At 46.8% G+C, this 24,521-nt stretch overlaps 1 protein-coding gene across 1 annotated transcript; it reads right to left on the bottom strand.

Annotated features, from left to right (window-relative positions):
• Positions 1–4,056: 4,056 nt before the first annotated feature.
• Positions 4,057–12,349, bottom strand: NRN1 (neuritin 1). The gene is made up of 3 exons (XM_080658192.1): positions 11,752–12,349; positions 7,478–7,622; positions 4,057–4,446 (listed from the first exon to the last, which is right to left on the bottom strand). The coding sequence occupies exons 1-3, from the start codon at positions 11,804–11,806 to the stop codon at positions 4,218–4,220; spliced, it is 429 nt and encodes a 142-aa protein (XP_080514318.1). The 5' UTR covers positions 11,807–12,349; the 3' UTR covers positions 4,057–4,217.
• Between the last annotated feature and the right edge of the window lie 12,172 nt (positions 12,350–24,521).

Genomic DNA, 24,521 nt, shown 5'->3' with positions numbered 1-24,521 from the left:
GCGCTTTACTTATGGAGTCTCATTTGATACAAGTACAACCTGATGAGGTAGGTATGGTTATCCCATTTTACAGAACAAGAAACTGAGGTTTAGCGGGGTTAAGTAACCTACTCATGTTTAGCAGCTGGTAACCCAGATCCCCTGGCTCCCGAGTCATCACTCTACAGGCAGAGGATCCATCTGGACAGAAATGTTAGCCTCCTTGCCCTTGTGGGGCTGAAGTGGGGAGATTGCCCCCAGTGGGACTGAAAACAGTTTATTTATTCCAGGTGTTGGAGACTGGGGCCCAGGTGAACCCAGTGTCTTGTGGGAGCCACGCAGCTGGTGTCCACACTGCTCCCCCCTTTAGGTCCCCTCCGCCCTCCCCGCTTTGTTTTTTAACGTGGAGAAGCATCGCTTTGGTTTCCTTTGGTGGGTGTTGGGGAGGAAGAGTCAGTGGGGCAGTGAACCTTTCTGCAGGTCCCAGGGGACAGGGCCCTGGCAGACTGTTCCAGAGAATGGGGTCCTCTGGACCATGTGGCCCAGCCATGGGCAGTGGGAGATGGCGAGAGTGGTTGAAGGCCTTCAGGGAAGCACCTCTGCTGGGACTTGATGGAGTTTGGGGGGGAAGGAGGGTGCAGGAGGGTGGGTGTAGGGGGAGGTGGGCCAGGGAAGGGTTCCTCTTCTGGCCCATCCACCTCATTTGCCCTAGCTTCTGCTGGGCCCGCCCAGCTCCAAGATGCCCCTGTGGCCTGGAGGCTCAGGCTGGAGTGAAAGGATCTCTGGACCCACAAAAGAGAATCTACATGGTGGTCCTAGTGCTCATCTGCTTCTGTGAGAATCCTGAATGAAAATCAGTTCCAGTTTCACCCCATCCCCCACCTCTTGTCCACAGCTCTACCATCTCCAGCTGGAAGTTTTCCTCATCTCCCTCTGCTAACTCTGCTCTGGATTTGTTCCTCCCCCTCCACTTCCCACCTTCCATGTCGCCATTCTTCTGTCTCCTCTCCTCCTTTCCTGTAAGCCCCTCCCAAAGGCCCTGGAGTTCTTCATGGGACTGTGGAGCTGGTCTCTGGGACAATCTCAGAGGATAACCAAACATTACACTAAAATTAATTTCTGTTTCGAGTCCATCCACTCGGCAGAAGATGGAGTAAAGTGGGTCCCTTCCCCAATCTCAGAAGGCCCTGGGGGCAGAGCTGGAGACTGCTCCGACCTGGGCGAAGGCAGGTATGATGATTTCCTTGGTGCCTGCTCCCTCCCTCCCCCATTTCTCAGTGATGGGACATGTTCACCTGGTTAATATTTCTCTGAGCTTACCGCGTTGCTGCTTAAAAACAATAACATCAACTAACATATGGAGATGTCATCATGATTAAACAGCAAATTATAGCCGAAGACGGCGCGATAATAATCTAAAACAATCACCACAAGAAGAAAAGTTCTCCAACTGCGTTTCTGAGACTGGCTGCCCAGCGATCCTGGGGCTTCCTCCCAGCGCGCGTGAGCGTGGTCCCCCGCCTAGGGCAGGGCGAGGGCACCCCAGACAGGACGCCCAGCTTTCTCGAGGCTCCCCCGGGCGATGTGGGACTGGGCAGAGTTGGGTGTGGAAGGACCCGCCAGCGGGGCGCCCTCCCTGGGAGGCGGTTGGAGCCGCCGGAGGAAGGGGCTCCTTGAGAAGAACCTGTGGGGAGAGGCGCTCCCAATCCCCGCCCCTCGTCGCCTCTGCTCCCTCCCTCAGCCTCGCCTCAAGGCTGAAGTGGAAGGAGATTGATTTCTGGGTGGGAAGATCGCTCTGGGAGGGAAGGGGCGTCCTCACAGGGTCGCGGACGTCTTTCCCACCCCCCACCCCCCGCCCCGGGAAACACGGGGGAACGGTGCGTGCATTTTCTTTGGCCAACAAGGGGCCTGGTAGTGCGCACCGGCGCTTCCTTCCCCAGTTTGCGGAGGGAGAGATTCTGATGGGAGGAGGCGCGCTATTCAGGCAAAAACGACGGGAGAAGACCCTCCCTCTTTCTCCTCGTTCTCCGCCCCCCTCATTTAATAATTCGTATTTAAAACAGGCTCAAACATTTTAGCTTGATTTACAGGGTTTAGCTGCGGTTAGAATAAATAGTCCTATTTATACTTAGACGGAAAATACTGAAAATAATCCCTGCAACGAAACGATCAAAACAACCAGAGTTTGCCGGTGCGTGGATCTCCTTTGGTTTTGACTGAGAACCGGGGATCGAAGGAGGAGGGGGGAGCGGGTGAAGCTGTTTCTAGGAGTGGCGGGGCGGCGCGTGCGTGGAGCGGCCGCGGTAATATATGCTGCCATTAAGAATCCGTGCAGCTTCTAGCGCTCCGGGCGCTGGGACACATGTGTTGCAGGAATTCAGTCCGTGGGGAGAATGCAGATTGGGTTGTGACCTACTGGGTTTGATTTATGAACTTTCGCACTAGCGATTGTTTACGCATTGCATTTCAGAGCCCCGCGCACCCTCCCGGCGGCGGCCCGCAGGCTCCACGGCGGGGGAACCCGCAGCAGCTGCCTCCGCCTCCTTCCACACGTCTCCCTCCCTCCCTCCCCGTACCTCGGGGGACCCCGCAGCTCCCTCTCACCTGCACCTTCTCCAGGAAATCAGATTTCCATTTCATTGAACCCAGACATACATGTGGTTCTCCCTCCCCCAGCCTGCAGTCCCGCAGCCCTGGACCCGGTTTCCTCAGCTCCTGTTCACTCTCGAATGTTTACTTCTAGGTAAGGCCATGCGGGGCCTATAAATAGGAGAGGTGGAAGCAGCTCTGCTGCCTGATCAATAGGGCCCTGTCTCCTCGCCATTTCGGCTGAGCTGTCATATTAATTATGAAAGGATTCGCCTGATCCCTGCCAGTGACCACAGCCTCCCGGCCCCTCTGTTAGAGCCCTTAATGGCGGTTCCTTCGCGAGCTGCCCCGGCCACCGCAGAGGAAGAGGCGAGTCGCGGTTAGGGCTCAGCCTGCAGGGAAGGGGGCTGAGGTCCGGCCACTGGCATTCGGTCTGCGCGCGCTTTCCCAGAGGAGCGCACTCACTTTGCCCAAGCCTTACCTAGAAAGGATTTCTGCTGTTTAGTTTATTTCTCTTCTTAGAGTAAACGGAATTTCTGAGAAATAGCAATGTCCTAGTTGAGGGGGGTCTCCTTGAGATGACAGGTGATGGAGTGGCGTGTGAAGGGGTGAATTGACCACCTGGCTTCCTGTGTCCCTTCAGGTACCTCTGAGAACTCTGCCAAGAAAGCAGGCTTGGGACAGGAAACAGACAACACCCCCATTTCAAACAATAACTTTATTTTATACTTCTCTATACTTTGTAGCAAATCTTTTTTTTGCTGAATTTAATTTATAATAAACTTTTTAAATTACATCTCTCTCTCTTTTTAAAATCAAGGCTCTCTATGTCAAAATCTTTTTAAACTATATTTTAGATTAACATTTAACACTCCCCCCTTGTGGTCTACACCGGTGGATATTGGGGTATTACTGTATGTGTAACAGCTAAAACAAGAGAGGAGGGAAAGAAAGGCTTGGACTTGGAAAGATGCATCAATAACAGCAGGTAAAGCTGAACCTCTCAGTGACTCGAGCAGCACTTCTTCTGGCAGCCTTTACCTCTACCCCGAGAGTTCCCCAGCTCTTTTCCTCTCTGCCTCTCATCCTTAAAACGCAAAGCCAACAACCTGTCCTTTCACTTTTCTTGAGGAGAAATGTGCAGTGGAAATGATCAAAACAAGATACTGTGGAAGAAAGACGTGAACGTGACTTATTCACCATATGCTTCCCTCGTGGACATCTCTCCTGAATTCATTCCCCTGGCCTTCTCCTCTCCTCTTTCCTATTAGGAGGAGCCCGTCATTGGTCATGTATTAACATGATTAGTATAGTAGGTGGCCCAGGGCCATTCCTGAGATTCTTTTGCCAAAAAATAAAAATTTTTAAAATGGGGTGGGTTTGTTATTTTCTTATTTTTATGTGAAGAAGGACTAAAGCTGAGGTCCGATTTTGGCTGTGCTTGCTTGCTCACTGATTGGTAACATTTGGCAAATAAAACACAAGAGATCAAACGAAATCAAAGAGAATCAAGATTTCCCACAATCCTATATGAGTGTTTTCAGCATCACAGAGAATCACAGGGTCCCCAAAGAACGAATGGATCTTCCTTTCAATTTCCGGGAGCATGGAGTGAGTGTGGGTGGGCGAGGGGGGAGCCGGCCCCGCGGTCAGAAGGAAAGCCAGGTCGCTAAAGCTGCCGAGAGAGACGCCAGGAGCACTGGGAGCGCTGGGAGCAGGGACCCCGCCGCCCCGTTGCCGCTGCCGCAGAGTTCGAATAAGCTGCCTTGGATGTTGAGGTTTTTGGATTCTTTTCTCAGTTTATCCCATATATCTTTCGCCCCTTCCTGGCAATCCGTAAGGGCTGTGACCGTGCAGCTGTGGAAATCCTCCCAGTATCTGGCGAGGAACAGAACAAACAGAAGAAGCAGGTTCACTTTGGGCGCGTGGGAGGACCCGGGGCCTGTGCCAGTGCGCCCAGCGCTCTCGGCGTCACCAGCCTCCGCGGGTGCCCCCTCCCTACCTCCTCTCCACCGCCCTGGCGCCCGAGGTCAGCCCATCCCACCCTAGCGGCTGCGGCCCGAGGAGAGGGCTTCCCTGTTCCGGGTCTGGTCTCTCTCCCGGGTGCCCGGTGGGGACCCAGCAGTCAGGAACCGGGGCCTCACCGGCTGCGCCAAGCTGGCACCTCGGCCTGCGCCAACAGATTGCTCGTCCTCCTCGGGGAAAGCTAGGAAAACAGTGCTAAGCCTTGCAAGCTGCCGCCCATTAATGCTTCTTAGCTTGCGAGAAGGGTTACTTGCTCCTGGCGCAGCCCTCCCCACAGGGCTTCTCACTTTCTCCTCCCACCCCTCCTCCCCGGCTGTCTCTCTCCCTCCAGGCGCCGCCTTATTCTCCCCCACCCCACCCCGGTCCTCGCCCTCTTTCTCCCCGCTCCCTTCCTTTTGTCTCCCGTTCTTTTATTTTCCCTTTCTTCCCTCTAACCTTTGTCTTCCTCCTTTCCACCTCCCCTCGGTTTTCCTTGGTTCAGTTCCTCACTGCTTCCCCATCCTCACTTGCTGCGGTCCTCCATGGCTCCTCGCGTTGCTCTCCAGTCCCCCAGCTCAGATTCAGTCAGGAGGCTCCGGCTTGCCTCGCCCTTTCCCGCGTCGGGGAGTGTTGGTGCCGAGACCCTGGGGCCAGCTTTCGAAACCTACCTTTTGCCAATCTCTGGGCTCCCCCTTGCGCACTTGGTCCCACCTCTTCTCTCCCCGCCCCCAGTCTTCTCGGACTTGGATCCCGTGAGGCCTCCTCCCCAGAGCCTTAGGATAGTGCCCAGCCCCGAGGCCAGGACTCCAGGGCTGGCACGGGGGCCCCACGTTGCCAACCTTTGTGACACCTGGCTTTTCGTCCTCCCTTCCCGCCTCTTCCGGAGCCTGGCACCTCCCTCAGCGCCTTCTTCCCCCAGAACTCAGTTCCTAGTCCCGCCCCCACAACCTTCATCCAACCTGTCCTTCTTTATTGTCCCCCTTTCTTCTGAAAACCCAAAATAGATCCCAAGCCTAAATATAATTCCAACCCGTGATCGATTCCTGGGGCGCTGTCTCCTTTCGGTGCAGGTCGATCTGTGTGTCTCAGTAATTGCGGCTGGCTTCCACCTCAAGGGGCCCTGGGACCAGGTCACCAGTGACCGCAAACCGCGCAGTTTGGTTGTATTGTCTCCTATCTCTTCTTTCTGCTCTCTAGCCTGGACTGTAAGCACGTTGAAGGCAGGCACTATGTTTGATTTATCCTTGTTTCCACTCCCACACCATCTTCTGGCAAATAATCAAGTTAAAATGCTTGTTGGATTGCCTTGGGCTATGGTGTTCTCTAATGACCTCCCAGAGTCTCTAATTTATAAGAACTGGGGGTTCTGGGGTGTAGGGCTTCTAAGTTCCTCAACTGGAAAAAAATGGCAAGATTTGAGAAACCTAAGAGGTGGAGGGACAGTTCTCTGCATAACTGCACCTCCCAAAGTAAGTCCAAATCCCTTCTTTCTTTATGCATGCCCAGATGGGAACAAGACCCTCCTGGAGAGAGGCATGGTGGAGGAGGACAGCCGTCCAGGTGGGACTGAATGGAGTTGTGGAGCACCCAGTGCATCAACCCAGTGGGAGCCTCAACCCAGCTGTGGCCTGGGACCTCTGGGAGGGGCCTTCCTCATTTCCATTTTTCTGGACCAAATCTTGCAAAAAAAAAAAAAATTCAAATAACTTGGAATAACCAAGTTGTGGCAAATGATGGAGCATTTGGGAACTGATCTATATTTAACATTTTATGATGTATAGATGTAATCTTACCTAGCATCAGATATTTGGAATTACAATAGGTAGGTATGTATCCCGGACCCAAACATTTGTCCCTTTCCTGATAGGAAGGTACCAGCTGCTTAGCTGCTGTGGCTCCTAGTGGTATCTGGATATTTAGGAAAATGTGTAGCAAAATTGACCCCTGTTTAATTACTCATAATTTAAATAAATACACCCCTGCCCCCAGGAATTAGAGAGAAGGACTTCACAGTATAAAAAAGGTGGTACAGCAAATGGTCACTCCAACCTCTGGGGTACAAGGAATACCCCTTGCCTTGACTTTATTGAAAGGGTCATTATGAGGGGGGGGTTATCACATCTGTTTTTGAAAAATAAAATAAAGTGTGTGTTATTGCAGAGGCTAGGGATATTTCTAAGGTTTGCAGCAGCTAAAATGTCACTGAGCCTGGCCATGAACTCTTTCATGGCCCTCCTTGGACCCTTAATGGCCTTGGCCTTTTAATACATGTAGACCAAAAAAGAGAGGAAACAAAAAAACATGGAGGGCCTAAACCTAGCAAATTACTATAAACTCAACAGTCACTGGATGCCCAGAACACGTCCTTCTTGGGCAAAGTCATTGGCAAGAAACAAAATATTCTCTCACCCTTTCTCCCAGAAAGAGGAAGGGGGCCCAGTGCTCCCTTGCCTGCACTCCAGATTTCGTGATGTGTACTTGAGGGGAGTTTTAATCAGGGGAAATGGACAAAATAGGTGAGACTTTCCTTTTAGGCAAATTTATCATTACCTAAGCCTCCCCTGAAACCAAAACTATTCTTTGTAGGGTACTGGGCAGGCCTTTCATTCAGAAGCAAAGACTGAGGAAGACTGCTCCAAACAGGGAGAAATTGGTAGCAGCTCTCCCGGCCCCTCGCCCTGGTTGCTGCTCAGAGGATGAGCACGCCTCTGTTGGACTGGGCCACAGCAGAACAAGCCTCCTCAGCCCACTCCAGGCTATAGCGTCCCTTTGGGCAGCGCAGGCCCAGCCAAGGCCTGAGGGTGGGAGCCAGTAGGTGAGAATGAGCAAATTCGCGTCCCTACGGATCTCCCACCCCAGCAGCGCCCCCAGAATAGGAGCCTAGCTGGCCAGAGAGAACACTTACGTGCACATGGTCTTGATGTTCGTCTTGTCGTCCAGGCCCTGCGGGTAGTTGGCCACGCTTTCGCCCAGCTTGAGCAAACAGTTTGAAAAGCCCTTAAAGACCTCATCGCACTTGCCCGCTGCTCTCACGGCCTGCACCAGGTACGCTGCGGGGAGGAGGGGGACACCAGTGAGCAGCGCCCAGATCCCGCTCGGCAGCCCCATCGCCCGTCTGCCCCCAATTCCGCGCGGCTTGACCCCGGGTGCGCCAGTTAAAGGCGAATGAAAGATGAGATCCGGAATGAATGACCCGCACCCAACTAGGCGCCTTCGGCAGACTGTCGTGTCTGAGCGGGTGTGGGTGGCCCCGGTAGTGAGGCTCTTCCTGTCCTGCAGCTCCTCCCGCATCTCGCTCTCGGTCTTTTCCGTTTCTACTGTCCACTCTTCTCACCTCCCTTTCCTCCTTTATTTTTCTCTTTCTACTCCCTCCCGCCTTGTTTCCCAACACTTCCCCAGCAAGCCGGGTCTCGGCTCTGGGAGTGCAATCTGCCATTTCTGAGGTGACCGAGCGGGTCTCACAGCAGAGAGCGGGAGTGAGGAAGGGGTAGAGGTGACACAGCATGGGGCCACGCAGTTGAACCTAACGTAAAAGCCTGGACGTGGCACCCAAGTCCTTGGTGGGCGCTCAGCAACACTGCTGAATAAATAAGTGAGTAAAATCTCTGGAAGCCACCAGCGGCCACCAGAATACCGTGCGCTGTTTTCCCAGTGAGATCCTTCATGCACCTGCCGCCCCTGGGCGTCCTGGGACTAGGCGAGGTGACAGTGGTTGGGGCAGTCTGGGCCCTGCAGAGTCACGAATGTGTCTGTGCGGGTGACCCTGCGTCACCTCGGTGGAGGCCAAATCCGTGAGCCTTGGGCCCCCTGCTTCCTCAATTTTCCCCACACTCTTACCCCCGCCCCCCCCCCCCCATGGTCACCACTCTAGCCAGTAGCAGGGTGGGACCTTTCCTCTCCAGGCTCAGTCTTGCGGCTGAGGGCCAGGGTGGCTGCCGCTGGGGGCTCCGGGCCTCCAGCTCCGACTCCCTCCAGAGTGGGGGCGGGGAGAGCAGTGGGGCGGCGGGAGGAGACCGCGGTGCTGGAGGAGGAGGGGGAGGAGAGCCAGGCCGCTCTAAGGTCCACGCTCCTGGCCTCAGGTCGGTCAAACCCTGCGGTGCGAGACCTGAGAGAGGCAGAGACAGGCTCCAGACCGCGGACGCGCCGCCTTGGCCATCTTTCTCCTATTCAAGGCCAAAGAACCCGGATAAACGTTCCATGGCGAAAGGCCAAAAACTCTCCGGGCGCCAGGAGGTCGTGCAAGAAGCGCAGATCTTCGCTGTTGAAGCGAGGGGAGGAGAAAGAACAGGCGAATCCGCTCAGAATCGAAATTGGCCTAAAATGCCCAAGATCTTGAGCGCCGACCTCGTCCTGGACAGTGTTCACGCCGCTACGGCTAGTGTGTGAATGTCTGGGGGGAGGACCGCACCCCACCCCCCTCCCTGGCCGCTGGTCCCCTTGAGCCCCGCTAGACGCAGACAAGGGGGAAGGTGACCGAACCTGCAGCAGCCTCCAAGAGCACCGTTTGCAAATTGCTGCAGAAGCAAGGCGGGCCTTGCGCTCTCTAATCCGGAACGGGAAGCTCTGGGGAAGGGGCTAAGGTTAACTTCGATCTCGGCTCAGGCTGTAGGTAAACCTTCACAAACAACCCCTGCCCTCCCTACCCCCGCGCCGCCGTCACGCGAAATGTTAAAAGCCCATACGACTGCAATATTAAGTAGAATACTGAGAGAGAATAAACGAATGTTGGTTCTCATAGGAACACGATCACAATGAAACAAATCCTACCCGTTGTCCTTTATAATGCACGCCACAGATGCAGTTCTGCAGCGAAGAAACGAAATAAAATACACTCCATCAATTCCCACCAAATCCCCGACTCTCCTTATCCTTTACCTCCACCCCCAAAACTCGATAGCAAAAAAGTAGCCCTTAAAACGTATTGACAAAATTTTAAAGGGGACCTGGGGTTTGCTGGGGGCGGGAAGCTCTCCGGTCACGTTATCTTTCCAGGCTCTGCCGGAGAAGACCCTCCATACCGCGCATGTGTGAGTATGTGCATGTGTAAAATAAGAAGTCGTGAACATTTCTTTTTTGGAAACTAGAGTTATTGGTTTCTAGCTGGCTGTGGGAGGCCGGGAGCTTACGCTCGGGACGTATTTTGCAGGCTGAGGCATCCGTGCAGGTCGCAGTCCGCGCGACCCTCCCGGTGGTTTCTGAACTCGACTTCAGAGAGGCTAGGGCGGGCCGGCCAGGCTCCTTCCCTGTTCTCGGGTGTCCGCACCTTGTCTCCTTTCCATTCGTTCATTCATTTGTTTGACCTCTCATTCATTCCAAACTTCCACCAGCCGGGTCTTAATTTGCGTTCACCACCCTTTCCTCCCCATCAATCCCCAACCCCCCACTTTTCTTGCCAAATGTCAATGATTTGGGAAAGCTCCCAGACATGAATTAATAAAGATCGAGAGGCTCTGGTGCGGGAAAGGGCAGACATTCGGGAACAAATTTGCTCAATTTCAATCCCACAGCCAACAAATGGTCATTTTCGGGCTGAGGTTAGTGTGTTCCAAGCGCATCCCGCATGCACAATTGCTGTCTTTTTTACCCCCACCCCCAACACACAGGTAGGATATTTTCCACCGGGAAAACAGAGCACCAAACATTCTCCGAATAAAAACCCCATATCAAAATAGGTGCTGCTGCCTACTCTCAAACATTTGCAGACTAATTGCAAAATTCCAAATTCACTTATTTCCAATATTTAAGGGATTGGCTGCAATTAGAAATATTCTTTATTTATTGCAGTTCTCTGCACTAATGTCAAAGATTCAAACAGCCAGATTCAAAACATCAAGTCATTTCTCAGAATTAAAGGAAAATGCCAACATCCTGCATCCCCACACTCTAAAATTCCCATAATGTTCATGCAAAAAAAACCCAGATACTCAAAATCATGTCAAATGCATAAAATCCACTGCAAAGAATCCATTTTATTGTATAGATAGCTCCAAACCCTGTCCCCTTCACATTTCTCATGAAGAAAAATATTATTAATTTTATCTCTTGCCCTAAACCAATTCCCTAAAACTCCCCCCCCCCATACTGCAAGGATTTGTCTGCAAAGAAATTTACAGCCTGAAATGATAGAAGTCAACAATATTCTGTCACCAGAAACCCCGTTGGAAGAGTTTCTATTTTTCTCTTGCCCATTCTCTTAATAATCAGCTTCACTTTCACTTTTAGGCCACCTTAATTAATACTCTGACCCGCATGAGAGAAGGGGGTTTTCTGGTACTCCCTTCCATAACTTCATTCTGGATGGAAAATGTGAACTTTTAAAACCCCATGGCAGCCTAACTAGGACTCAACATTCCTTAACATAAAATGGGGGCTACATAAATCCATCTGTAATCAACCCCAAATACACAAACAAACAAACAAAAATAATAACGAACACCCAACATAACCTATTGCAAACACTTTTTAACCCTTTCCTGTATGTAAAATACAGATGCCTATGTGGAAAGGAACAGACAAATGTTCATAGAAAATTATATCCACATATATTTGGCTGTATTCAACCTCCTCAATGATAAGCACATTAAAATACTATCCTGGGGTTCCATATCCTTCTCAATCTGACCCCCAGCCGGTCTGCAGTGCCCGGTGCAAATGCTGCAGCTAGGGTATGGGGGTGGGGTGGCGGGAGTATGACAAAGTTCTAAATGCAGCAGTCTGGGCCCCGGAATATCTGCTTTCTGCACATAAACTTTCCAGTTCTAGCTGCCTAGCCATCTTGTTGCTGCATTCACCTTTCCACCCTTCAAAATAATACCTTGCAACATCGCAAGGACCAATGCATTGCCCCAGAACATACCAAACCTGGTCTAACCAAGAGAGGAAATAAGAAGAAGAAGAAAAAAATGGACGTGTTCTCCGTTAAAAATGGGAGAAAAATCCCCTTCTAAATCGGCTGGTTGCTCACATTTCCTGGATAACATCGGGAAGTCTCTCTTCTTTTTTTAGAAAAACCAACCCGGGACTTGCGAGTCCCTAGGAACTGATGCCCCCACCCTTGGGGGTTTGGGGCTTCTCCGCACCCCGGGCGGCTGCGGGCCAGTCGGACCCTTTGATGCCTCGGGCTTGGCTGGCCGGCAGCCTCCTGCCACCCGGCGCGAGTCCGGCTGTGCGGCCACTTACCTATTTGCACCGCGAGGATCAGTGAAATATATCTGCCGTTCAACTTAAGTCCCATCCTACGTTTAGTCAAACCATTTGCGACCGCAGACCTTTAAATAGTTAGTTTAGAGAACGCGGGGGAAAGCTGAAAAATAGGCATTGCCAACAAGTTCCAGGAGCGATGGAGACTTTATGCACCGGGAAAGCAGAGGGAGGAGAGAGAGGGAGAGAAGGAAGAGAGAGAGGGAGCAGGAGAGGGAGAAAGACAGAGAGAGAGAGAGAGAGAGAGAGAGAGAGAGAGAGAGAGAGAGAGAGACTCACACACACACACACACACACACAGAGACTGAAGGAGAGAGGGGGAAGAGCTGGGAATGGTTCACTCCATTAGGAGGGGGCGGAGGAAGTACAGCCGCACGCCCACGAGCAGGCCTGACGTGGGGGATGACACGGAATGATTTAAAAAAAAATAGCGACACCTTGATAGAAAATCGCCATTTATAGTCATCCGAAGCTGGAATTAATCACATATTTCCAATTAATTTGCGATCCGAAGGAAATCTTGCCTCGGGGTGACCAATTCCCCACCCCTGCGGGCACCCGCGTCTCCTCTCAGTTCCCGGGGCCCCCAACCCCGCCCCCTTACAGCGCAGGGCTGGGGGAGCTCCTCTCCCTTCCCCGCTTGGAGCCAGGGAGTACCTGACGCGCCCACTCGATTGTTTCAACCTGCTCCCCCTTCTCCACCAGCTCTACAGTGAATCCAACCCCCTCCCTACGATGCAGTAAGATTTAAAGGAGCGGGAGAGGGAAAAGTAGCTAACAAGCTGGATTAATTTGGATCTCCGCGCCCCTCTGCCCCTTATTCGCAGCCTTGCCCTGCACTTGCCTACCCTCTTTTTCTCCAACCCAGTGGCTGAGCTCTGGTCGCAGCCTGGAGCGCGTGAGCACACACTCACGCACAAACACGCGCACGCCCGTGAGCCCAACCGAGCACCCTCTGTGTCTGCCCGCACACACTGCCCGCGATTGCGCGCACACGCCCAGGCCTCGGGGGTTTGGTCAGCACCTGTGCGGGCCCTGAAATACATGCACAGTGTGTCCTCTGAACTTCACCAGCTCAGAAGGCCGGAGCCGGCGAGAGACCTCTTCAAGACATACAGCGACACCTGTTTTTGGAGGTGGGGAGAGCACGGAGGAAGGAACCTCTGCAAAGACAATTTTCGAATACTAGAGATTTACTAATTTTCAGAGCATTAGGAAATTTCCGAAGGAATCTCTAGTATGCGGGCTTCTTTCTGATGCATCTCTTGGGATTGTTGGGCTCCGACACACGTACCTCACGTACGCACACGCACACGCAGACCCCACACACCTGCACTGTCTTTTGATGCTGGGGCACAAAGCCTGTGAAGACGCAGCCTACGCTGCAACGAAGTGCTTCTGCCGCTGCGTCTGTGCTGTGTGCAAGGTGCTGTCCCAGACAGCTTGAGTTGAGAATGAAAAATAAACAGGGCTATTTTCTTTCTAAACGCTGTTAGGCTTGGTTTCTTTCCATTCTTCAACACCAAGAAAAGCCTAAATCCTAACTTCTTTAATTAATGAAATGCTAAAGAAGGCGTTGGCCAACTTTAAGCCCGTTAAGAGAGAGAGAGAAAAAAAACCACACACACACACGAAAACGACTCTCCAAAATCTTCCAAGAATACACGAGAAAACAAGATATCAAATTATCAGCAGAAATGCAAACGGATTAAGGAGAAAGCAAACCGAATTTACTTCTTCAGGCAGCATGCCACCAGCGTGCCCATCTCCGGGTCGCCAACTCATTCAGCCCTGGGGGACGCATAGATAATGAACTGGATAGGAAGCGCAAAATAAGGGGGTGGGACAAGCTATGGAGAGTGAGAGGCTAAAGGGGAGCGCACTGACAGCAGCACTTTGCAACGCGGAGCGTGTGCACAGGATGGGGACCCTTCCCCCAAGTCCCAAGGAAGCCGCAGACCCAGAGGTGGGGGCCTGGGACCCCCGGCCGGGGACGGAACCACGTAGCCCCACTTAGTGACGTCACCAGACCGGTGGGGGGGCTTTGGAGGGGGGCCTCGCCTTTCCAGCATCTAGGGGGCTCTGTGGCAACCCAGGGTGTTTCCTTTCCTGGCTCCAGAGGCTCCAGGAAGAGCCGAAAACGTAGGCGGGCAGGGGAAGGGTGGGGGCCGGTGGTGAGAGGGGGGTGTCCCTCAGACCCGCCCCTGACGCCCTCCAATGGCAGGGCGGAGGTTGGTCCGACGGGCGGGGCCTCGAAGAAGTCGCAGCACGGGTCCCGCCCACATCTCGGCCGAGCCCCTCGGAGTCCAGGCTCAAGGCCCGCGCAGCTTCCCCCTCCTTCGCTGGGAGTTGAGGTGCGGGTTCCACTCTTGCAGAGCCAAGGGGCTGAGGGCGGTTTAAGATTTTTTTGCCCTTAACATACTTGACTTCCTCCGCTCACCCACCCACTCTGGATCTTTCGAAACGTAGTTTTCTGAATGTCCTGGGATTCCCCCTCTATTCCCTGTCATCCCGAACTTGGGGCGTTGGGGGTGGGAGGGAGCAGCACTAAAGGGCTAAATAGAGCGGAGGGAAAGTGGGGTGCGGAGAACAGCCGCCCCCGATTCGCGCGCGGGAGCAGAGCGCCCGCCTTTGGGCTCCCGGGTAGTCTCTCCCGGGTGTTGCCGCGCACCCCACCCCCGGAACCACTGCTGGCCTTTTCCTCTTCCTTTTCCTCCCCTTGTTTCCTAGTTTCTCCTCGCCGGCCTGGGTTGTTTTGAAAGCGCAGATGTGAGAGAGCAGAATTAGAACTGTACATGAATTATATTGGGGTGAATCACTGAAAGCAGATGCTAATGGCGTGTTGTTGTTGTTTTCTTAAATATTTTAAACATTCCAAGTCGTTCTGCAGTCCAGGCTCCATGTGAGGATGGTTCTTTCTAGTTCCACAATTACAGATCATATTTGAGGTGAAAGAGCAGTGAATGAGAGTGAAAACCTCCAGCTACTAGGCTCCAAGTCATCAGCGTTGTGATGACCTTGGTTTGTCCCCACATGGTTGCAGTTCTATAATCTGAAAAAGGGAGAAGTGATCTCCAAGGCGGGTTTCACCTTTGAAATTTTGTTAACCAGCGATATTCTAGAATACTATGGTTGGGGTGAGGAGTAGGGGTGTGCAGCTTAAAGAACAGAGATAAAAATCCATGCAAGACCTCTTGTTATAGGTCAGCTTCTTGCAAAGGGTATACTTCCTTTTGGCAAACCATTACATTTATAGGTAAAGAAACAAATACATTTCAGGATAGAAGAAAAAGCCATTGGTGCTGTTTGGTGCCTCATATCAACTTGAGCCAAAGGTAACCCTGAAAGTGGGTCTGCATAATTAAGGCATATGAATATGCCAAACGTCTTGTCTCTAGAACTTCCAGAAAAACCATGTCTAATTTTAGGGTTGGCACCAGATCCTTTCTCGGTTCACAGCCCTAGTCTCAGCAAGTGGGCATACATTATGTTCACACACACGTGCACATCTGGTGTGTGCCAGGCCCTGTGCTCTCTGTTCTTGCTGTGGCAACAGGCAAATCATTGAGCCAGCTGATTCCCCAACTCTCTCTACCAATCCATCAAAGTGGACTTTCCAGAAGCTCCTATCTCCAAAAACATTCGTTTGAAATTATTTGTAAGAGCAGTTGCCAGGGTCACTAGGAAATTCCACTTCTGACTTCTTGGTAAAAAAAAAATAAAAAAAAAATAAATCCAGTTATATTAGAATAGATTGGTCTAGCAATACATCTCTCTCATAAATGTAGTCTGTCATTTTTTATATCTTCAACTAAAACCTTTAATTAAAATATGAATGTAAATGTATAGCTTTTTATTTTTAAAATATATATATATATTTTTAATATATATTTTATTGATTTTTTTACAGAGAGGAAGGGAGAGGGATAGAGAGGTAGAAACATCGATGAGAGAGAAACATCGATCAGCTGCCTCCTGCACACCTCCTACGGGGGATGTGCCCGCAACCAAGATACATGCCCTTGACCAGAATCAAACCTGGGACCCTTGAGTCTGCAGGCCGATGCTCTATCCATTGAGCCAAACTGGTCAGGGCAATTTTTAAAATATATTTTTATTGATTTCAGAAAGGAAGGGCAAGGTAGAGAGAGATGGAAACATTAATGATGAGAGAGAATAATTGATTGGCTGCCTCCTGCAGACCCCACACTGGGGATCTAGCCCCCAACCTGGGCATATGCCCTGACCAGGAATAGAATTGTGACCTCCTGGTTCATAGGTCAATGCTCAACCACTGAGCCACACCAGCTGGATAAATGTATAGCTTTTTAAATTTAAAATGATAACAACTATACCATCCTATATAATAAAGAGGTAATATGCAAATTGACCATCACTCCAACACACAAGATGGCCGCCCCCATGTGGACACAAGATGGCCATCAGGGGAGGGCAGGTGGGAGGGACCAGGCCTGCAAGGGAGGGCAGTTGGGGGTGATCAGGCCTACAGGGGAGGGCAGTTAGGGGTGACTGGGCTGGCAGAGGAGGGCAGTTGGGGGCAACCAGGTCTGCAGGGGAGGGCAGTTGGGGGTGACCAGTCTGGCAGGGGAGGGCAGTTAGGGGCAATTGGGCCAGCAGGGGAGCAGTTAGGCGTCGATCAGGCTGTCAGGGGAGTGGTTAGACGGTGATCAGGCTGGCAGGCAGAAGCAATTAGGGGCAATCAGGCAGGCAGGCAGGTGAGCGGTTGGGAGCCAACAGTCCTGGATTGTGAGAAGGATGTCCGATTGCCCACCAGGGTCAGGCCTAAATGGGCAGTCAGACATCCTCTAGGGGTCCCAGTTTGGAGAGGGTGCAGGCTGGACTGAGGGACACCCCCCTCCGTGCACGAATTTAATGCACTGGGCCTCTAGTTTTAAAATAATGATATACATTTGGAGAAGGATGAAATATTTGTGGAGCTATGTTGGTAAGGGCCCTAATAAAAATCTACTTTCAGAGGCCTGGGTCTCCTTTTGCATCTGTTACTTGGTAAGGTGATTTTTCACTCTTTGATCACTGCTTCAAAATTAGTTGAAATTTCAAGGCCTTAAAGAAACTTGATTTTAATGCAAACATTAGAATTCTGGGAGCAAATGCTATCTTTGAAATGTATGAATGTGATTAGCTTTCTATTTAAAATAAATATTTTATTCAAAAATTAGCATTTTATTATGAAATATACACAGAGAACAATGCACACAGCTTACTGATTTATCATGAAGTGAATACTGATGTGGTTGCTACTCACATTGAAACAGAACAGAAATGACAACTAAATGCAGCCTGTATTCCTAGATAAGATTCCAAACCAAAAGACTGGAGAAATTGTTGGGACAGTTAGCAAAATCTGAATGGAGTCTGTGAATTAACATTAGTTTGTACCAATGTTGATTTCCTGATTGGAGAGTTGTATGCTGATTATAGAGGAGGATGTCCTTATTTGGGAGCAAACACACCAGAGTGTTTAGGGGCAATGAAACATATCTACAGCTTGCTCTCAAAAGATTCCAAAAAGGAATAGTGATAATGGGAATAAAGAAACAGCAGTGGAACAAACAGTAAGATGTTTATAATTGGGGAATCTCTGGGTGAAGGGTTACAGGAGTTCTTTGCACTGTTCTGGCAATTTTTCTTTGAGTTTAAAGTTATTTCAAAATAATTATTTAAAAATAATCCACTCAATGTCCAAAACAAAGCTTTGAAATATTTAGTGAAATATGTAGATGAATGTTTCTAAACTTTGAATAAACATAAAAAGCATGAACTGGAAATAATTAATACATTTGATCACAATAATTGAAAGATATTTTGTTCAGAAAATAACAGCTTAAAGAAAATGAAAGAGCACATTACAAACTCTCACAAAAATTTATAGCAAAAGTCAGCAGCAAGAACTAAAGAACTCCTCAAACCAATATTTTTAAAGCATGCACTCAGTGTGTGCATGCATACACACACACACACACACACACACACTCAACCTAAAACAAAACTGGGGGAAAAACACAAAGAAGTTTTCCTAAAAAAAGAAAAAAGTGTATTACTTTATCCCAGGAATGCAAACAAACTGGCTTAACATTACACATTTTCTGTGTCTTTATGTGTTTCATCTACTGGAGGTTTTAAAGATTACAGATCTTTCATTTTAGGATGACCTCACCCTGGTACATCTGATATTTTCTTATGACTAAACTCACACCACACATGATATCTTATGACTAAACACAACCTCAGAAATGAAATTGTATTCTTCTCAATGCATCTCATTAGTAGCAATAGCATATTGATCTGTTTCATCACTGGTGATGTTAACCTGGATTACTTGGTCTTGTTGGTGTCTAGAACATTTCTTTCTTAAGTTCACCATTTCCCCCTTTGTAACTGACTGTATTCTGAGACTACACCAATTTTTTAGTCCTCATCATACTTCCATGCAATGGCCTTAGCATTCATTAATCACTCATGACTGAATCAACCAAACGGTGATTCTCTATTTTCCGCATTTCTTCTAAATTTGTTATTTGGAATTCTACTATAAGCAAGAGCTAACTTTCTTTTTCTTTCTTCCTTCTTTCCTCCCTCTTTCCTTCTTTTCTTCCTTTCCTCCCTCCCTTTTTTCCTTTCTTCCTTCCTCCATTTCTTTACGTCAGTATGAACTCATAGATTTCGATTGTATTTAATTATCATTATTTAATCATCATTATTTTAATATCCACATTGTCTCCTGTTTAGCCACTGGGAACCCCTTCAAGCTGATTTTTTTGTCCTTTCAGTGTATTGTGATCATTCATTGAGATTCCTTACTTTCTAATACAAAAATACTCTGTACCTATCTTGTCTTCACTGACCAAAGCTCTGCTCCCTTCCTTTCAGTTTCAAAACCAGGATCAAAGCCCTGGCATTGCTCATTGCTGATACTGTGCCAAGAAGCTGCTACAGTGTTTCTTGGTCCTCTCAGAAGATAGAGGTGGGATATGAGTGTGTGTGTGTGTATACATATTCACACATGTACATCATATGTACAAATACATACATACCCACACATGCATATATCTGTATTTCTATATCTGTAGAGTCTGTATAAGTAGATTACAAAACTATAAATTTATATGATAATTCCAGTATCAGTCCAATAACTCTAGCCTTCCTCCATTTTCGTACAGGTAAATGTACCTATTGAGAATCTTGATTCCCATTATCCTCAGCATATTATGTGGCTGCTCAAACAATTATTTGTTCAGTGTAACCAATCTTTAACCACACTGGCTGTCTCCCTTCCCCCATTAACCCATGTTCTTGGTGGCTCCTCACTGCTCTTCACTGCCCTCACTCAGCTGTGAGGCCTGCCCTTGCATACCCCAGCCCCTTGCTTTCTCAGAGCCCCAAAGGTCAAAGTCCTTATCCTCCTGTGGCTCCTCAACTCCCTTGGCCACATGTGATTCTTCCATGCTGGGAAAGGAAGAGGAGATGGAAAAGAAGAGAACATGGAAAGAAAAGGGAAAGGAAGATGGGCGGGGTTTATTTTATTTATTTATTTATTTATTTATTTATTTATTTATTTATTTATTTAATATATTTAATGATTTTCCACAGAGAGGAAGGGAGAGGGATAGAGAGTTAGAAACATCGATCAACTGTCTTCTGCACACTCCCCACTGGGTATGTGCCTGCAACCAAGGTACATGCCCTTGACCAGAATTGAACCTAGGACCCTTGAGTCTGCAGGCCGACACTCTATCCACTGAGCCAAACTGGTTAGGGCTGGGTTGATTTTATTATAGCTTGAGGAAGGGAATCCAATTTCATCTTTTTCATATTGTGAATCATTTTCCCTGCAGCTTCACTTATTGACCAGCCGCTCCTTCTGTCAGTGAAATTACAATGGTCTCTGTGCACACCTGAGTTCCACACCTGGTGGGCTCTGCTTCTGTACTCTTCTATTGGTCAGTGTTTATCCCTGGGTCAGAACCACACTATTTAATTATTATTCCTTTATAGAAAGTCCTGATATTGGATAGCGTTCCATTTCTGTCCTTTGTCAGAAGTAATCTGGTTATTCATGATTATTTTAGAGTATTTTTTCAAATGAATACTTTTTAAAAATTGTCATTTCTTTTTGGTGAATTGAATATTTCCATCATTACGTAATGGTCCTCTCCATACCTAATCATATTTTTGCTTAGTGTCTTTTATAAAATACTAGTGGCCCGGTGCACGGATTCGTGCACATTGAAAGGGAATTAATTAGAAGAACTATTTTAATATTCCTATTTGCCCTTTCTCTATGATAGAAGTGTCAGAGATGAAAGAAAATTAGTAAAATGTATATGAAAATAATATGTAAATTGATTAATAAATAAACAATAACATTATATAACAACAACAAAGACATGATATAAAAACAACAAAAACATGATATAAAAACAACATAGATACAATGACTGATAAATTGATTAAACTTATTCTAATATCTCCCTGTATACCACATTAAGAGTAAAAAACACTTTCAGAGTGCTTGACTAATTTTCCTTGTGATGAAGTATTTACAGCTTTAACTTTAATGTCACACGCTCTTTGAACTCGAGAGAAAGCAACATATAACTGACCATGTCCAAAAATGGATTCAGGTATAAATATTCCTACTCTGTCTAGAGTTTGTCCTTGTGATTTATTAATAGTCATTGCAAATGCTGGTATCACGGGAAACTGTCTTCAAATTAATTTAAATGGGAGGCCAGTGTCAGACAGGGACAAATCAATTCTTGGAACCAGAACAACCTCTCCTTCTGCAGATCCTGTTAATACTTCAGCTTCGATTATGTTAGGTCGCAATCTTTTGATAATAAATCCAGTACCATTACAAATATCCCATTTACTATTAAAATTTCTCAGTAGCATGATGATTGCACCTACTTTCAATTTTAATTTATGACACGGCATTCCCAAAGGAGTAATACTTTTAAGAAATTTGATGGGAAACTTTTCCTTTTTGGCATCATCCCTTGAATCAATGGAATCATCACTCAGATAGGTGTAAAAATCTCCATTGAGTATATCCAAAACTTCTTCATTTAATTTATCAACGTGCTCATTTTTAGAACAAAAAATTGCACGTTTATATATATATATATATTTTAAATATATTTTATTGCTTTTTTACAGAGAGGAAGGGAGAGGGATAGAGAGTTAGAAACATCGATGAGAGAGAAACATCGATCAGCTGCCTCCTGCACACCTCCCATTGGGGATGTGCCCGCAACCAAGGTACACGCCCTTGACTGGAATCGAACCTGGGACCTTTCAGTCCGCAAGCCGACGCTCTATCCACTGAGCCAAACCAGTTAGGGCTATTTATATTTTTAATATTATCTATAGATATACTATTTCCAAAGGTAGCTTCAATAGATCTGTTACAAATCATTTCATGGGGGATTTCAATAATATCCATTCCTAAATGAAAACTGCTATCAAGTTTGCCATCTCCAAGTTTTACTAACCATTGGCTATAAGCAGAATCCTCTGATCTAATATTTGTTTTAAGAGACAACTGTCTGAAACATCCCCAAACACTACAGTACTTTAAACTCATTTGTACTATGACCGATCACATAGCGTGCGGCACAACACTGAGACATTGTCAAAAATCCCCTCCGAGAAGAAGAACTTGCCCACCAAATGCAACAAAAACAACCAAATCCACTATTGACAATGACAGATCAAAACACACATGAGATTGACACCAGCGAGAGCTTTATATGTATCATGCATGCATGAGTCAATGTTTATTTTTAAATTGCCAGTACACGTCATATGTACTGGCCTGTTGGTCAGACGGTAGGACAGTTGGTCAGACATATGTTTCGTCACTTAGCCTTTCATATATATAGATTAATATAATAAGGCTAGATTTTTTTTGATGTTTAGATGCCTGATATGTCTTGTTTTTGCATGTTTTGCCTTTAACCTTGGCCTGTCCTTATGCTTTAGGTATATTCCTTTTAACTAACATATAAATAAACTTCTAAAAACCAAATTTCACAATATTTATCTATCTTTTAACTGGTTTGTTTAATCTATTTACATTAATTGTAATTATTGATATATTTAGACTTTGTTTCTAGTATCTTTATATTTTAGTTTATCTTATTTTCAAATTATATATTTTTTCTTTTTTAATTCTCATCTGAGGGCATGTTTTTTCATTGATTCTGGAGAGAGAGGGAGAGAGAGAGAGAAAGAGAGAGACAGATAGAGAGACAAATAGAGAGAGACATGGATGTGAGAGAGAAACATCAACCAGTGATCAAACCCGCAACCTAGGTATGTGCTCTGACCGGGGATCAATCCCACAACCCTTTGGTGTATGGGACAACACTTCAACTGAGTCACCTGATGAGGGCTTAAGTGATATGTTTTTTAAATTATTTCTTTAATATTTTGAATTGATGTAGACATAGTTTCCCAAATAAAACAAGAAGTTTAGTTCATTCTCCTAACCACTGATTTTCTCCTACTACTGACACTATCATATTGATGCTGTATTTTTAAAATGTTTTCTTTTTGAAATAATTTTATACTCAGAAGTTATAAAAATAGTATGAAGAGATTGAGCTGTCACAGACTCATCATCCAACTTTCCCTAATGGTGACATCTTATATAAATACAATACATTATCAAAGTCAGGGTATTCACTGATATGATACAATTAGCTAGACTAAAGATCTTATTCAGATTTCACCAGTGTTTTGTAAGCACTCAATTTTTCTATGTATATGTGTACATAACTCTGTGACACTTTATCACATGTAACTGCCACCACAATTCAGATACAGAACTGTTCAGCCCCTACAAAGGAACTAGCCCAGGCTGCCATTTTATAGTCACTTTCTCTCTCCTCTTCCCTAACCTTCGGCAGTCACTTATCGGTTTTCCATTTCTGTAATTTTCTCATTTTGAGAATAGTATATAAATGGATTGCTGTTTTTTCTTCTGTATAATAATCTTAAGAGCCATCCAAATTGCTGTGTGTGTCAATAGCTCATTCTTTTTTTTTTTCTGAGTAGTATCCCATGGTATAGATGTACCAGAATTTGTTCAATTATTTACATATTGAAGGACATTCTGGTTGTTTCCAGTTTTTGGAACTTCATTATAAACTAGAGGCCCAGTGCACAAAATTTGTGCATGGGTAGGGTCCCTAGTGGCTGCTGGCTGCTGGCCGGGGCCTCCCTTCCCTGGCTGCTGGCTGCCAGCCACCCTCTTGTGGTCAGCATACATCATAGCGAGCGATTGAACTCTGGGTCGGTCGAACTCCCGAGGGGACACTTTGCATATTAGGCTTTTATATATAAAGACTAGAGGCCCAGTGCATGAAATTCATGCACAGGTAGGGTCCCTAGGCCTGGCCGGTGATCAGGGCCAATCGGGGCCTTCCTTCCCCTGGCTGCCAGCCGGGGCCTTCCTTTGTTCCACGCCGCCCCCTGGTGGTCAGCGCACATCATAGTGAGTGGTTGAACTCCTGGTCGGTCAAACTCCTGAGGGGACAATTTGCATATTAACCTTTTATTACATAGGATAAAGCTGGTGTGCACATTTGTGCATAGACTTTCATGTGGGCATGAGTTTTCATTTCTCTAGGATAAATGCCCAGGTATATGGTTGCTGGGTTGTATGGCAAGTCTGTGTCTGATTCTAAAGAAATGGTCAGACTGATTTTAAGCAGTTGCCATTTTACATTTTTAGCAGTTGTATATGAGAGAGCCAGTTTCTTTGCTTCCCTGCCATTACTTTTAATTTTAACTGTTCTAATAAATGTTCAGTAATATTTCACCAAGTTTTAATTTGGATTTTCCTAATGGCTAGTGATATTGAATATGTTTTCATGTGTTTATTTGCGATCTATGTAACTTTTTTGGTGAAGTGTCTGTTCAAGTAATTTTCCCATTTTCTAATTGCATTGTTTGTTTTCTTCTGGTTGAGTTCAGAGATTTCTTTGTGTATTCTGGATATGCATTTTTGTTGAATTTGTGATTTGCAAACATTTTCCTCCAATTGATGGTTTTTGAAAAATTCTCAACAGAGTCTTTTGCAAAAAAAAAGTTTTTAGTTTTTATTAGATATAACTTTTATGGATCATGATTTTGGTGTTATGTCCACAACCTCTTCACCTAACCCTATCTAGGTTTTCTAGAAACTCCACAAAGAGTTTCTCCTATGTTCTTGCAAAAATGTTTTATACTTTTACATTTATGCTTTTAAAGTATATAATTTTAATTTGTGACTGTAATGGACATATTATTCTCTTTTATATTAGTCTTAGCTTTTGCTGTTGTTAGTGTTTTAAAATAACAACACAATTAAATGAGGTATTAAATTACTTTTAATTTACCTATGTCTTGAGCATTATTTGAATGATCGTTCCTCTTTTAAATTATTCACCCAAGACTTTTCACTTGCGACTTAGTGGGAAAAGCTTCTGACACTCTGTTTCAGTGTATTTTTATTGTATTCAAATGACAGTTTAACTTTTCCTTCCACACTTTGACAATGTGACTCCACTGTCTTCTCGTATTCAACATTGCTGTTGAAAAGTCTGATGTCCATCTACCTCATGTTCCTTTGTAGATAAACTGCTGTAAAGTGCATAAACTTTAAGAATTTTTTCTTTGTTCGTGACATTCTCAAAATTTAGTAAAATATGGTTAGTGGG

This window comes from Plecotus auritus (genome assembly GCF_963455305.1).
Source record: "Plecotus auritus genome assembly, chromosome: 2".
NCBI lineage: Eukaryota > Metazoa > Chordata > Mammalia > Chiroptera > Vespertilionidae > Plecotus > Plecotus auritus.
The sequence above is the reverse complement of the archived record's forward strand: the minus strand, read 5'-3'. Positions and strand labels throughout refer to the sequence as shown.

Coding starts and splice junctions, on each gene's coding strand:
- NRN1 (XM_080658192.1), bottom strand. CDS start 11,806: ATGGGACTTAAGTTGAACGGCAGATATATTTCACTGATCCTCGCGGTG. Junction 7,623..11,751: donor GATCCTCGCGGTGCAAATAG/GTAAGTGGCCGC, acceptor TCCTCCCCGCAG/CGTACCTGGTGCAGGCCGTG. Junction 4,447..7,477: donor AACATCAAGACCATGTGCAC/GTAAGTGTTCTC, acceptor GTTCCTCGCCAG/ATACTGGGAGGATTTCCACA.